At 39.9% G+C, this 13,029-nt stretch overlaps 1 protein-coding gene across 2 annotated transcripts in view; it reads right to left on the reverse strand.

The window, feature by feature from the left end:
• ANK3 (ankyrin 3) overlaps positions 1–13,029 on the reverse strand; it is a 743,189-nt gene that overhangs the window by 49,272 nt on the left and 680,888 nt on the right. The window contains exons 7-10 of one of the 2 annotated variants that reach the window (XM_027771265.1): positions 10,844–10,966; positions 10,380–10,406; positions 9,049–9,130; positions 2,254–4,836 (exon numbers count right to left, since the gene is read on the reverse strand). In XM_027771265.1, coding sequence (XP_027627066.1) covers positions 2,254–4,836; positions 9,049–9,130; positions 10,380–10,406; positions 10,844–10,966 — 2,815 coding nt within the window. The remainder of the gene's footprint in view (positions 1–2,253; positions 4,837–9,048; positions 9,131–10,379; positions 10,407–10,843; positions 10,967–13,029) is intronic. The other variant, XM_027771266.1, reaches the window with a different exon arrangement.

Here is a 13,029-nt window from a genome sequence, read left to right on the forward strand (position 1 = left end):
TCCCTCCCTCTGTCTGGGCTAGTGGTGCGAGTTTTTCCAGTCCATCAATGGGACTACGGTCAAATACATCACTAGAGGGAGACTCCTTTCCTGGGCTAAACTCTAAAGAATCAGGAGACTTGGTGGGGGAGGTTTCGGTTTCATCGAGAGGCGGGCACAAGCCTACATAACTCTGATGTTTGGAAACTTTGCTGATCTCTGAATAAGTAACTTTGTCATCTTCTATCGAATTAAAGTGCTGTGTCTCAACTGTCTCTTTACTTATACTTGGTTGGGGCAATTTTTGTGATAGTTCATGTTTTGGGAATGTTGACGGCTCACAAAAACCATCGGGAATTCTAGAAGACAGCATTCTCCTCTCATCAGCAACCCTGACTGGGATGTGTGACACTGGTGTGCTCTCGCTCCTCCTGGAGGGCTGGTCAAGAGGTCCACCTGGACGTTCCCCTTCTTTAACAACATATTCCCTGTATAAGACTTTTTTGGAGGGCGATTTTACAGTCATTTCCTTAATTTCCGAGAGAGAGCCATTTGTTAACAATTTATGTTCTCTCTCAGTCACAGACATAAATTCATTCTTTTGATCAACACTTTTACTCTCAGGGTGACCAATGTGATTCTCTCTTACATCATGAACAAGTACATGCGAAAGTTTTTCTTTCTGAGACTTATTGTTAGTGGCTCCAGAACTTTCCCATGTTCTAAAGATCTTTTTGTCCCATGGTCCCTTAGTTGCTAAATCTGAGGTAACATGACATGCCAAGTCTCTAGCCTGTGGCTCAGAAAAATAGTCAGACATGGCCTTACTTGACATTTCAGTTCTCTGTCTTTTCACATCATCAGAGGCAGAATCATTTACAACAATCTCATTGCTTTGGGCATGCTCATCTTTAGCTTTTAAAACCGTAAGCTCTTTTTGCCCAGATACACTTTCATCTGAGAGGTCTACAGCCTTCTGCTGTTTTTCTCTAGCAACAACTTGGTAGACCGGTAGTTTGCTCTCCTGCATTTTTTTAACAGGGATTCTGGATTGGCCGTCTGGCTTTTTGTCTTCTTGAGAGGTGTCCTTGGTTTTCGCCTGTGTGCCTTGTTCAAATTTTAATCTAATGGAACTGAGTTTAGATTGTTTGAGCTGAAATCCAGACTGGGGCCCTTCTGGTGCCTTGCTCTGAGAACTCTTTCCTTTGGCTTCCTCTGTGGCCTTGCTGTCCTCTGTCTGTTGGGAAAGCACCCTCTTCTCCGGGCTGCTGGGCAGACTGGATGCGCTCCTGTCCTCGGCCTTGGGGAAGCCTTGTCCATCGTGGCCATGCTGCCTCGCCTTAACCCATTCATCATTGGATGCCAGCAGTTCCGTGAGCAGTACTTTCTCAGGGCTGCTGCTGGTAGAGCTTTGCGAAGAGTATTCTTTGCCGTTTCTAGGGCGTGACTTTTTCTCTGGGGACTGCAGTTCATCATTTAGCTTTTCCGTTTTGTCACGAAAAAACTGTGACACTTCAGTCAGTTTTTCTTCAGCTTCCTTCACAGTCCTGTCCACCCTATCTTCATATATCAACTTCTCTCTACCTCTATCTAATCTGTCCTCAGTAAAGCGCATCCACATGGCATGTTTTGGACTACCAACATCGCCAGAATAATGCAACACTGTCACTTTATCAAAATGCTCATCTTTAGACACTTTACCTACACCATTTTCAGACACATCTTTATAGATTTTGGAGAGAATTTCTTTTTTGGGGGCAGTGGCTACTTTTTCTCTGGACCGCTTATCAGACCCCTGTAACTCTGAGCTAGGGGGTCCCGTATGGTCTGTAACCGACTCCTCAGTATCAGAGTGAGACACATCTAGCTTTTCTGAGAGAAGCATTTTCTCAGCAAACCTGTAAGACTCCCCTCTTAGTTCTGACAACTCATCGTCATGGTATTCTATTGAGTGTTGACTCAAAAGCTTCAATGTTTTATAAGAGTCATCAGATATGAGTTGAGCAGAACTAGGGCGGCTATCTTCTTCTTGGGACACAGGAGTGTTCACTCTGGAAGACTCCAGATAAGAAGGCAATGACTCTTCAGCAGTAAGTTCTTCTTCTTCTTGCTGACCCTGTTCCTCTGAACAAGGAAAAGCATCGTGTTTCTCTGGCAGAAAATCTTTTAGGTTAATATCTCCCCGGGATAAGTCTTTCTGATATACATACATTTCCTTTTCTGGATGCTTTTTGGTTTCTCTAATAATGACTTCAGTGGGCTCAGCTTGGTTACCTTTTTCGATGTGGACTTCTATTATACGCTCCAGTTTGGGTTTCATTTGGTTGTCCTTCTCTGCATGCTGGGCTGAGGTTTCAGCAGCAGACTTGTGAACATCTGGAGACACTGCCGACTTATGTTCAAACAGACCTGCCAGTTCTTTGGAAGGGTCCCGCCCGGATTGAAAGGCCTTCATGATGTCATGGACCGACATGGTTTCTTCAATTCTTTCAGAGGCACCTTCCCCGCCTGGTGGAGAATGATACACCATCCTGGTGGTTGTGGTTATGTGAGTCTCTTCTTTAACTCGCATGCCTTTGCTCAAAACCCGATTGTGGTCATCTTCTTCACTGCTGGCTTTCATCTGAAAGGCTTTAACTTTTTCTTTAATACTAGAGGTGGTGGGCTTTGGCTCCAATTCCATAAACGTAGGTGAAGGTTTGGGTGACACAGGCTCCTCTGGCTGAGACTGGGGAACCTCCCCAGCTGAAGGTTCATAACTTCTGATCACATGAACCACTTCAGTTCTTGTTTCTGTAATGACAGGAGGGATGGGGACTTCATGAAAAAGTGGTTTAGGACCAGTGCTTTCTGCGCTTTGTGGGGCCGATGGTGTTTTTTCACTTCTCGTTTCAAAGCCACTGTCAGACAAGGGACTTTTATCTTGGTCATGTTGAGAAAAGTCATCTGGAGACTCTAAAATAGTATCTGTTCCAAAAAAGGAATCAGCCATTTTACATAATTCTTTCTCCGACGTGGAAGGCCTCATGGAGGCTGGAGGCATTTTGAGTTTGTGTTCCTGCAGAGCAATTGCTGGTTTTAAAACTCGTTTCTGTCTCTCTTCACCATCCTTTTTTGCATCCTCAAACTTATACTTTAGGTTGGTCAATGAACTACTCCCAATATCATTTGTTAGGTAATCAATAACTTTGGTCAAGTTGTAATCCTTTTCGGAGGCTGCTTTCGCTTTCACTTGCACTCTCTCTGACAGGGATGGAGAATGGCTCGCGGCAGCTTGCTGTCTTGCTTCTCGAATTTCTTCTGAACTAAACTCTGTCCAGTCATCTTCGGGAGAGTGTCCTTTGTCACTCTTTGGTGATTTGGGTGATCCTTTATTATCTACACACACATCCTTTTTAAGGATTTCACTGACTTTCACCAAGTCTTCCTTTACTTTCTCAACAATTTTGAAAGGTTCTTCATCGTCAATTCTCCCTTCTTTTGGGAGTTCGGGTTGGAATGGCTTCTCTTCAGGCACATCTGTTTGTAGTATGGCGGTCATCCGCATTAGGTCCTCTTTCATTTCAGCCACGTCTTTTAATATCTCCTGACTGGAAGATAAAGAAGATGGTGTAGACAACTTAAGGGCAGAGGGTGCAAGGAACAAAGATGACTTAACAGGTGATGAAGTTCGATTGAAATGGGGCTGGGGACGAGTCTCCGTAGTCAATGTTTTAATGGGTGACAGCAAGGCTGCTGCTGATTTTGTAAATGAATTAGAGTCTGGAAGTTTCTTTAATGCTGGTTCCGGCAAAACATTGACTACAGAGTATACTGGCACTGTTATTATTGATGAAGTTACAGATGAGGTAGTTGCAGATATTGAAGACCCAAGGGATGTATAGAGAGCACTTGCGGAAGGAGTTCTTAGAGACTGAAAAGCTGATGGTGCTGCAGAAACGTATGACCTGAGTGGGGAAAATGGCATTGTTGTTGTGGTAGAAAATACTTTCTCAACTGTGTCAGTGGCTGCATTAACCACAGCGCTCACAGAGTTTGTAGCTGTAGAAATTTTTTCCTGTAACGTGGCAGTGGCTTTGCATCCATTAATTAAAGTTGAAGATGATGGATATTTCAGAGGGGAAATAGATCCGTTGACTAATGCTACCTCTGTGTGTCCAGGCATCTGTTTCACAGGTGATGAGAGAGAGGATGCCATTGTAACTTTAGCTGAAGAAATGACATCAACTGCTGATCTAGCTGGAGACACCACTGACTTTAAAGGTGAAGATATTAATGGTGCTGCTGATGTGATGATGGACTTAAATGGCAAACTTGAGGAATACATATTAATGTTTGATTTGGGAGAGGCAGGGGGTGTCATGGTAATTGATGACCTCTCCAAAAGAGACCCTGCTGTAGTCACTGGAGAGGTTCGCGAGGAAAATGTAGAACTGGATGCCAGCCCTTTTAAGGGCGTAGCCTCCGTGACTGCGGGAGCTCTAACCAGGGTACCAGAGGAAACTTGGACATTGTATGGAGATTGTGACACCACTGTTTTTATTGGCGAAGACATTGTCCGGAAAGATCTAATTGGAGATGCCACGTCACTAATGGATTTAACTGAAGATGTAGTTGACGCGCCTAACGTGGATTTGATTGGAGAAGGAGTCGAAACAGACCATATTGATTTTAACGGAGAAGCTGATGGCGTATTAGAGGAAGAACTTGATAAGGAAGTGAAGCCTGACTTGGCTGGCCCGGGCACCGTAATCGGAGCTGTTGTCCAAGACTGGTATGGTCTTGTAGAAAAGAATGGCTTGTATGAGTAAGTGGTGGGGAGGGATCTTGTTGCTCCTGCACTCCGTTCAACTGTTTCTTAAATTTTAAAATGAAATCAAACACAAAAATCAACAAAAATGGTTGAGAAACAGAGAGACCAGAGAAAAAAATTGGTCAGTAAACTTTGAAATATTACAAAAGCAAGTACAATTGTTTGCATGATTTCAGATGGAAGAGGCAAAAGGAACAATTAAGTAACAGAGGGAAAATAAATGTTTACAGACATAACTAATCCAAAATTAAAAAAGAAACAACTAGATAAATTAAAAAAAAAAAGAAAACAAAAAACAGAGCAATGTGAAATGAAAGACAGTTAAAGCACATCGCAACCAAATAGGCCAACAATGGAAAATAGAGAACATGAGGAAAGAATTAATGATGAGAAAAATAACCACAATGAAAACTGTTCCCTTACTTCCTATTGACTTTCTTATGTGCTGGTTTGGAAATATCAGTAGCCGTTCTCTTTTGCCTGTATAGGTACATGTTTGTTCTGTGCAACCATATGACTCATTTTAGTCATTTCTGTTGTTCCTCCTTCTTGAGCACTGCTATGTTACAGATTGCACCTACTTAGAACCATTTCGATATGGGTAGCTAGGCATTAAATATCTAAGACTCTTTTTTAGAAAACCACTCAAGCCTATTTCATGCAGAATCCAAAGTAACTTTTAAGTGACAGGCATCTGATGTGCAAACTGTGAAGCCACTGGATTTTAAATCTGTACCTTCCATGCACAATTCGGTTATACTTCACACCCATAAAAAGCCAATAAGAGCAAGAAGTTTTCTGAGTCAGAATTTTAAACAAACAAAAAAGAAAGGAAAAAAAGAAAAAGAAAAAGAAAAGGAATGTTTGCATTTATCATTTCCATGCAGTATATTCCTTTTGATGAAGGGGAAAAGGAAAATGTAATATGAAATGGTATAAAAATGCAAGTGTACACACACAAAAGAAAAAATAAACAGGAAAGATGGGTCATGGTTACCATAAGCAAGCAAAGCAACTGAAAACATTTTATCATGCACAATATATCATGGCAAACAAGCCAATGAAGTAATACGATTTGTATGCCATATTATGCACAATATATAAACTTTAAAAATACTTTCACAAGAGCATTTTGAAAGAAGAGCACACTTTTTCCATGAGATATGCAGTCTTGGTACCTTTTGAGATTTTAAAAAGAGATTTAATACTGCACATCCGAAGATACACAAGCAATTCCTTATGTTCATGTCTATGGCTATCTTCATTATGGATAAAAGCACATGGTTTATTGTTTTTTTTTTTCTTTCCACAGATTACTTTTAATTCTCAAAAGGTATCATGGGGAAAAAATCTAAAAAGCTTAGTCATATTTTTAACACCCCACACTGAAGTACCTACAGTGGGATGCAGGATGTGTGTACTGTATATACATATGGATGTTTATCAATTACAAAGGTACTGATCCTGGTGCAACCCCAGAATATTCATGGATGCATGGATACCCCAGACACTGGGGCAGCCTTGAGACAGACCTACCACTAGGAAAGATGGATGTACAATAGTACCAGCATTCTTCTGGCAATGGGGCAAGAAACACACACGAGTCAAGCACACTTGCTGGGGGCGAGCAAACACACCCTTAGTCCTCTCTACTTCTACAACTCTAACAAACCGAGCCGGTGACAGGGATTGGGAATGCCCGCCAAGGGCTAATGTCTCCATCAAAGTGGATACAGCCTTGCTCTGAGAAAGTGCAGGTTCAGAATAATAGTGACACTTGAAGAGGAAATGAGAATCTGCTTCATCTTTTACGCTTTTCTTCATACTGAGCTTATGCCACTGCTACAATCCAGTTCCTGGTTTAGCAGCTACTCTCACGAGGGTGAAGATTTTTCATTCCTAGTGTACATTTAAATTCAAACATTCAGAACATATCCTTGTCTAGGCGTACATATTATTCTAAAGAAAGTGGAAGAACTAAGAAAAAACTCACCTATTCACTACCCCTCCTAGCCATAGTTCTCAATATTACATTGCGTTCCTCTTTTGGAAGTGCCACACTGAAAATGGAAGGTTGGGGGAGTCCTTTAATTCGATAATTTGGGCTCAGTCCATATCTCAAGAGAATTTATTTTTGTAACCACCAAACCATCCAAACATCTCTCCTTTATCACTGAAGGCTGGCTCCTTTAGGCAAAGAAGCTTTTTGGATCATGTCTCTGGTTTTATACTTTGCAAGGAACTGCCAAATTACTGATCAGTTACATATTTTATGTTTTAGTGACATATATTTTGTGATATTCTTTATAACAAAGGGAATTTCTATATGTCAGCCAGAATGATTTTTTTCCTGGGGAATGAGGAGATATTGGGGGATCAGAGGTTCAAAGGGGGCAATGTGGTGAGGAAAAACGGGCATTCCCTTGGAGTTCCATCACCAATGTCAGAGGCCTGGCATTTTCTTTGTTTTCGTTTAGTCTTCTCTTATTCCTTTTTTATTCCTCTGTTCACAACCCATTTGTACCTTTTCATCAAACAGAGAAAACCTCCCTCTCATTTCTGTCAAATGTCAAAGACAACAAGCTACACATACTTGCACTGAAGCTAAACAAAAAGTAGTTTGCACTTTCATAAATGGATAAAATTCAGTGGACTTAGCATCTACCTGACCTTACAATTCAGGTTCTCTCCAAACAAACACTTTAGGGACCAGAATCAGATGAGAACTTGCCTGCTTCAAGGTACCTCAGACCTAAAGTAGTGGGGTCATCAAACCTCTCAAGCTTAAAATGTTGCCTGGAGGTGGAAAGGTTTCCGAACCAACTACCCTGTGAGACTCGTGTTTAGGACCCAGTGAAGGCCTCTAGGGTAAAATCGTATTCCAAAGAAAACTTATACCCAATATACTTACTTGGGTTGAAATATCTAGTCACACAAGTCCACATACATCTTCCCTACTGTGCTACATGGCAGGAGTCAATTGCAGCCCTTTTGTTTATGGACGAATTTAAATATTATGGCTAGAGGGAAAAACTGAGATCTGAGGGAACATTCACAAATGTGGTGGTGTTTCATTTCTCTTGTACTCCCCATTTTGTATCTGAATATAAAAGATTCCTAAGTAGTTGAGAAGCTAAACTCCAGAGGATTGTTTAAGACCATCTGAGCTAAGTTGTGGGGTAGTTTCTGGCCACATAGTTTATATGCTTTGTTGATCCACAGATACACAAATTCAGGAAAGGTGGCAAAAAGCAAAGTTGTAGCTCTTCCTGGTAAACTTCAAAGTCTTCCTGAATTCATGTAACTATGAGTCAATGGGAAACATCTATCAACTGAAAACTAAATTTTTTATTACTCTTCCTGTAAATGACACTCTGAGGGTTCAAGTGGCATCTCTCACGCTGTATCAATCGAAAACTGTCCTTCTCTCAGTACTCTAGTATTTGTAATTAATGTTCATGGATGGGGATCTCTTGAGGGCTGTGGTGATCACCAGAGGAGATAATTATATGGATGAAGGTGGTAGAGGAAGGAGGCAGAAAGAAAGGGGGATAGAGAAAGAGAATATGACTATCACTGAATGAATCTATACCTTTATATCTGCAAGCCAGTTAACTTTGAATCAAATCAATCATTGTAAAAAGAAAAGGGTTGAACCAGTCTAGAAAAGACCATCCTGAGAACAAATAGCTTAATAAAGGATGGGGAAGGGAGAGAGAGAGAGAGCAAGAGAGAAGGAGAAAATAAGAAATTAACAAGAGCTATATTCAAGAAGGTAAGGAAATTCTTGTCAAGTGGAAGGAAAAAGAATCAAGATGACAAGATCACAATTTATAATTTAAGAAAATGAGATGATGACTAATAGAATTTTATCATCCTCTCTACCAGCCCAAATATATGGGAGTAAATGTGTTCTCTTCTGAGCATAAGTTTCAAGGAATGTTAGTATTTGTTTCCTAGCATTGTTAACCATCAAAGTAAAATTAAGATTTCAAAAGAAAAGAAATACATGTTTCTAATTTTAAAATGTTTGATGGCTTAAAAGTACTGCTTTGAAGCTATGAGCTAGGGGTGTTTGTATCTGCTGTCTTCAACTATGCACCAAATATTACTTAGAGTTCACGATAGCGTTTTCCTGTGGGCAATTTTTCTTTTGTCACTGGGTTTCCAAAGGTCACCAAAATTTAGTTTGTATAGAAAAAATGTCTCTTCTTATAAAAATTCACATAGATTAGTAAATATGTTAGGACACTCACTCATTCCCGGCTCAGTCAAGTAGCTGTAGCGCTTACGTAAAGCTAATGATGCAAAGCTCTGTCGTCTATCTGCTTTCTCGGTCTGAAAAAGAAAAGGGAAGAAAAGACGACTCTGTTTCCAACTTCCCTGTGACATTTTTACAGCTTTGAAATATTTGGTAGGCTGGCATGTTGATATCTTGTTTATTCTTATTTTTCTTCTGACGCATTTCCTTTTGAAAGTGTTATTTTCCTACTGGGGTTCTATAAACCCACCCCAAGGTCTCAGCCAAATAGCCATCGTTTGGCAAATATAAGGGCACCAACACAGCAGACTACAGGGAACTACAAAGAGAACACAAGCATCACAGAGACTTCTGATGCCAAACAGGAGATTTCCCCAAATCCGCTCGGAGTAAAAACACATAGATCACAAAGTACATTCACTCTCTGAGAGTACATTCAAGGAAAAAGGGCACATGAAGTTTATTATTTCAACTACTACTGTGGTTTTGGTATGTTGATAGGCATAACGGGTCGATGAGGAGATTAAAAACAGGTTAATGGATTTATTAGACGTTACTGTTATCGAGTCCTAACGCTCCTATTTTATTTATTATTGCTGAAGTGTGGGCTTTAGAAATTTAAGTGTCATGTAACTTGGAGAAATATCAGAAGATAGCTTGAAAAACTCTTTTAAAACTTAATTGAAGAACTATACTCTCGAAAATGGCCAAGATACGCTTTTTTTAGCTTGAATATCAAATATGTATCAACTGTTGGTGAACAAATCTTTTACATTACATAAAATAGAAGTTGATTTGTACAATAAAATTTTATACAAGGGAATTTTGAAAAGCTTATGGAAAAGTGGAATTAAAGTATGAGTTTATTTTGGTACAAAACGTATGAAATCCATGTGTAGTTTTCTCCTAACACACATTGTGAACTTTTTGAAGATGCCTCATACAGTAGTCACTGTTTTGATATAAAAATTATGATACAGTGGACAGTAGGATAGTCATAGATAGTAAATTATGTCTATGAAACTTTAAAAAAATGTGCATTTATATCCATCAATCTATTACATCTAAGATGTTTAAAGAACTTCAGTTTTTATTTTTATGTCATTAGCTGAATTATAATTTTGTTGACTATACTGAAGTATTTATGTATATGTAGAGGAAGAGTGAACCATTTTCTAAGAAATGTACATACCCTTTTACCTCCTTTAAGACCTACAAAAACATAATTTCTACGTTTCCCATACTTCAGCCCTCTGCAATTTCTTTTAAACAGACTTGATTTCTATTCTACCTCTGATAGAATAAAAGCAGAAGTGTTCATATTACCTCATCATCTTGATCTGACTCTGTCTCCTTTTGGTTCCAAGATGCATTGCAGAGACAAGGAATATTATAATGGACAGCAGGGAAAAGAATATCAGGATATGAAAAGGACTGAGTAGGGAGCACAAAATGCAAGCTGATTTAGAAAGCAAAGCAAACCAAAAGAAGCCAACAAAAAAATATCAAGAACCATACATCCCTAGCAAATTAATGTGTGACGATATTTGAAAGCATAAAACTCTATGAACTACCAGCAGAAGCAGAGCAATAAACAGAGGACTCCATCATACAAACTAAAAGAACTGGACACCACAGTAACAAGACGTAGTCAATCTACACAAGGAGACTAATACAACGTGGGTTTCAAGGCTTTAATAGTGTTACAGAGCATTCCTTAATTGCATACCAAGGGCCCACTTCTTCAAGACCAAGGAAAGACAGTGAAATAAACCAGTATTAAAAGATACCTTTTTATGTGCTGGCAGAGTGATATTTAAGTTGCAGACAGCAGTTTGAGGCAGTCCTTTGGTTGTCTTTGGTTCTTTCAGAAAAGACAGACGACCACAGGGCTCTTGGCTGGTGTCTCTAATCTGGAAGAATTCAGGTGGTTAACAGTTACAGAGAGAGACTTTTCTGAGGATTTTTGCCTGTCTAAGAGTTAAACATGGTTGTTTTCAGAGGACCTTTGAGAGACCAGAAAGGTAAAGATAGTGATAACAGTTCCGGGTCAGCCAGGGTGGTCCCATTTGAACTCGGGAAGATATGGATATCCACTTTCTAGCCTAAACACAGGACTGTTGAGGCTGCTTGTTTTCTCTAGACAATTCACAGTAGAGTTTGGATTATAAACATGTCTTTCTAATTTTTTAAAGATTTATTTTGATTTATTTATTACCATTTTTTAATTTGCTATAGGGCACATGTGTTCACCAGAGTGAGAGAGAGAGAGAGAGAGGGAAAGTAAGAAAGCAAGCTGCCAGGTCCAGGACTTGAACTACAGTTCACCATGTGGGAGTCCAGCACCTTAATCATCATGCCACCTGCTGGCTCAGTTCTTTTTCTCAAAGCCTATTTTTGCAAGAACAAAAACAATAATAAAACAATTGTTCTATCTCCTTCTGTTGTTTGAGGAGGAAGATGGCCTCTCCAGAATGTCCCTGGGCTCCATCAGAAATGAAAATGACATTTGGATACAGAATTTGAATTTCACCCAATATTTGATGACTCAACTTTAATCAGTTCTAATACATGCTATTACTCCAGATTGTATGGCTTTATAAATGTTTGCTGAACATACATGATCGTTAAGCTTTTTAAATGTAAAGCTGTTTTACTATTATTAAAATTTACTGGCTCGAAAGTAAACTCAAATAAACCTGGTAGAATTTAACCTCATTCTTATGAGTACTGGTGTGATGGGATATTTCAAACTACATAAATTATTAAAAACCCTTTTTTTTGGGGCTGGCAGGTGGCATGGTGGTCAAGGGTGCTGGACTCCCACCTGGTTGACCGCGTTTGCTTTCTCATGTCCCCCCACATCTCTCTTTCTCACTCTGTCCCTCTCTGGCCAAATTTAAACAAACAAACAAATAAGTAAAGTTAAATATCATAATTAAAAAAAAAAAAACCCTTTGTTTTGATCCTCTGAGAGCATTTCTAAAACATTTTATTTTTTGTAGTTTTTTTAAAATTTAGTTCCTTTTATACATTCAATCGCATATGTATTATGTATTCACTTAGCTGGTAAAGTGAATGTTCCAACATGAATACATTTCTCACCAGTCCAGTTGGGGTTACTATACATGTTATCATCCACAGATAATAACCCATCTCTTTGTTCCATAAATGTCTTGCCTCTGTATTTTTCTCCGTAGTGTCTCTCCTCTTTCTCCCACCCTCTTCCCACACTGTATCTGCTATCTATACTCATTTTCTATGTTTCTATATCCTCTAGTCATTCAATTTCAGCCACAGTGTAAGGACAGTTGCTAAAACATTTTAAATCAGAGACAGGGAAAGCACAATTGCATAGGAGGGAGGGAGGGAGAGAAAGGTATTTTTATTTAATTGCCAGAGAGTGCATATAAATGCTCATCAGAGACAGAGAAATACAGAGAGAGAAAATGCCCACAAATGGGGCATGATCATGCCACAATTTCTTCTCCACTTCTCCTTCCTATTGGTACACACATACACATAGGCCTGGCATGTTTTTCAAGCCACTGTGATCAAGATTTGACCCATAGTTGACTATGTGGGATCCAGCTCTCTTAACCACAAGGCTATGGGGCCAGTGGAGGTATTTGTGCCAGTGTCATGCCTTGTCTCTATCAATCATGTCAGAGTCTCCAAGTTTGGTAGGCCCACAGCACATGGCATCTCACCTGAGCTATTTAGGTTGGACCAGGAACCAAACCCAGGTCTTCCATGTAGCCTCAGCCATTGTGAAGCCATACCCTCCCACTTCCACCACTGGCTGCATCGAAAAGCATTTCCCCTCCCCCCTAATTTTGTCAGAGGCCATGTTTGCTTGCCAGAGAGAGACACAGAGAGAGGGAAAGTGAGACTCTCCCCTTCCCTGCCCCCATGGGGAACAGTCTTGTTGCAATCTTTCCTTTCCACTTCTCCCTCCCTTTGTGATTTTGGACAC

The sequence above is a fragment of the Tupaia chinensis genome, unplaced genomic scaffold (genome assembly GCF_000334495.1).
Source record: "Tupaia chinensis unplaced genomic scaffold, TupChi_1.0 Scaffold000199_1, whole genome shotgun sequence".
NCBI lineage: Eukaryota > Metazoa > Chordata > Mammalia > Scandentia > Tupaiidae > Tupaia > Tupaia belangeri.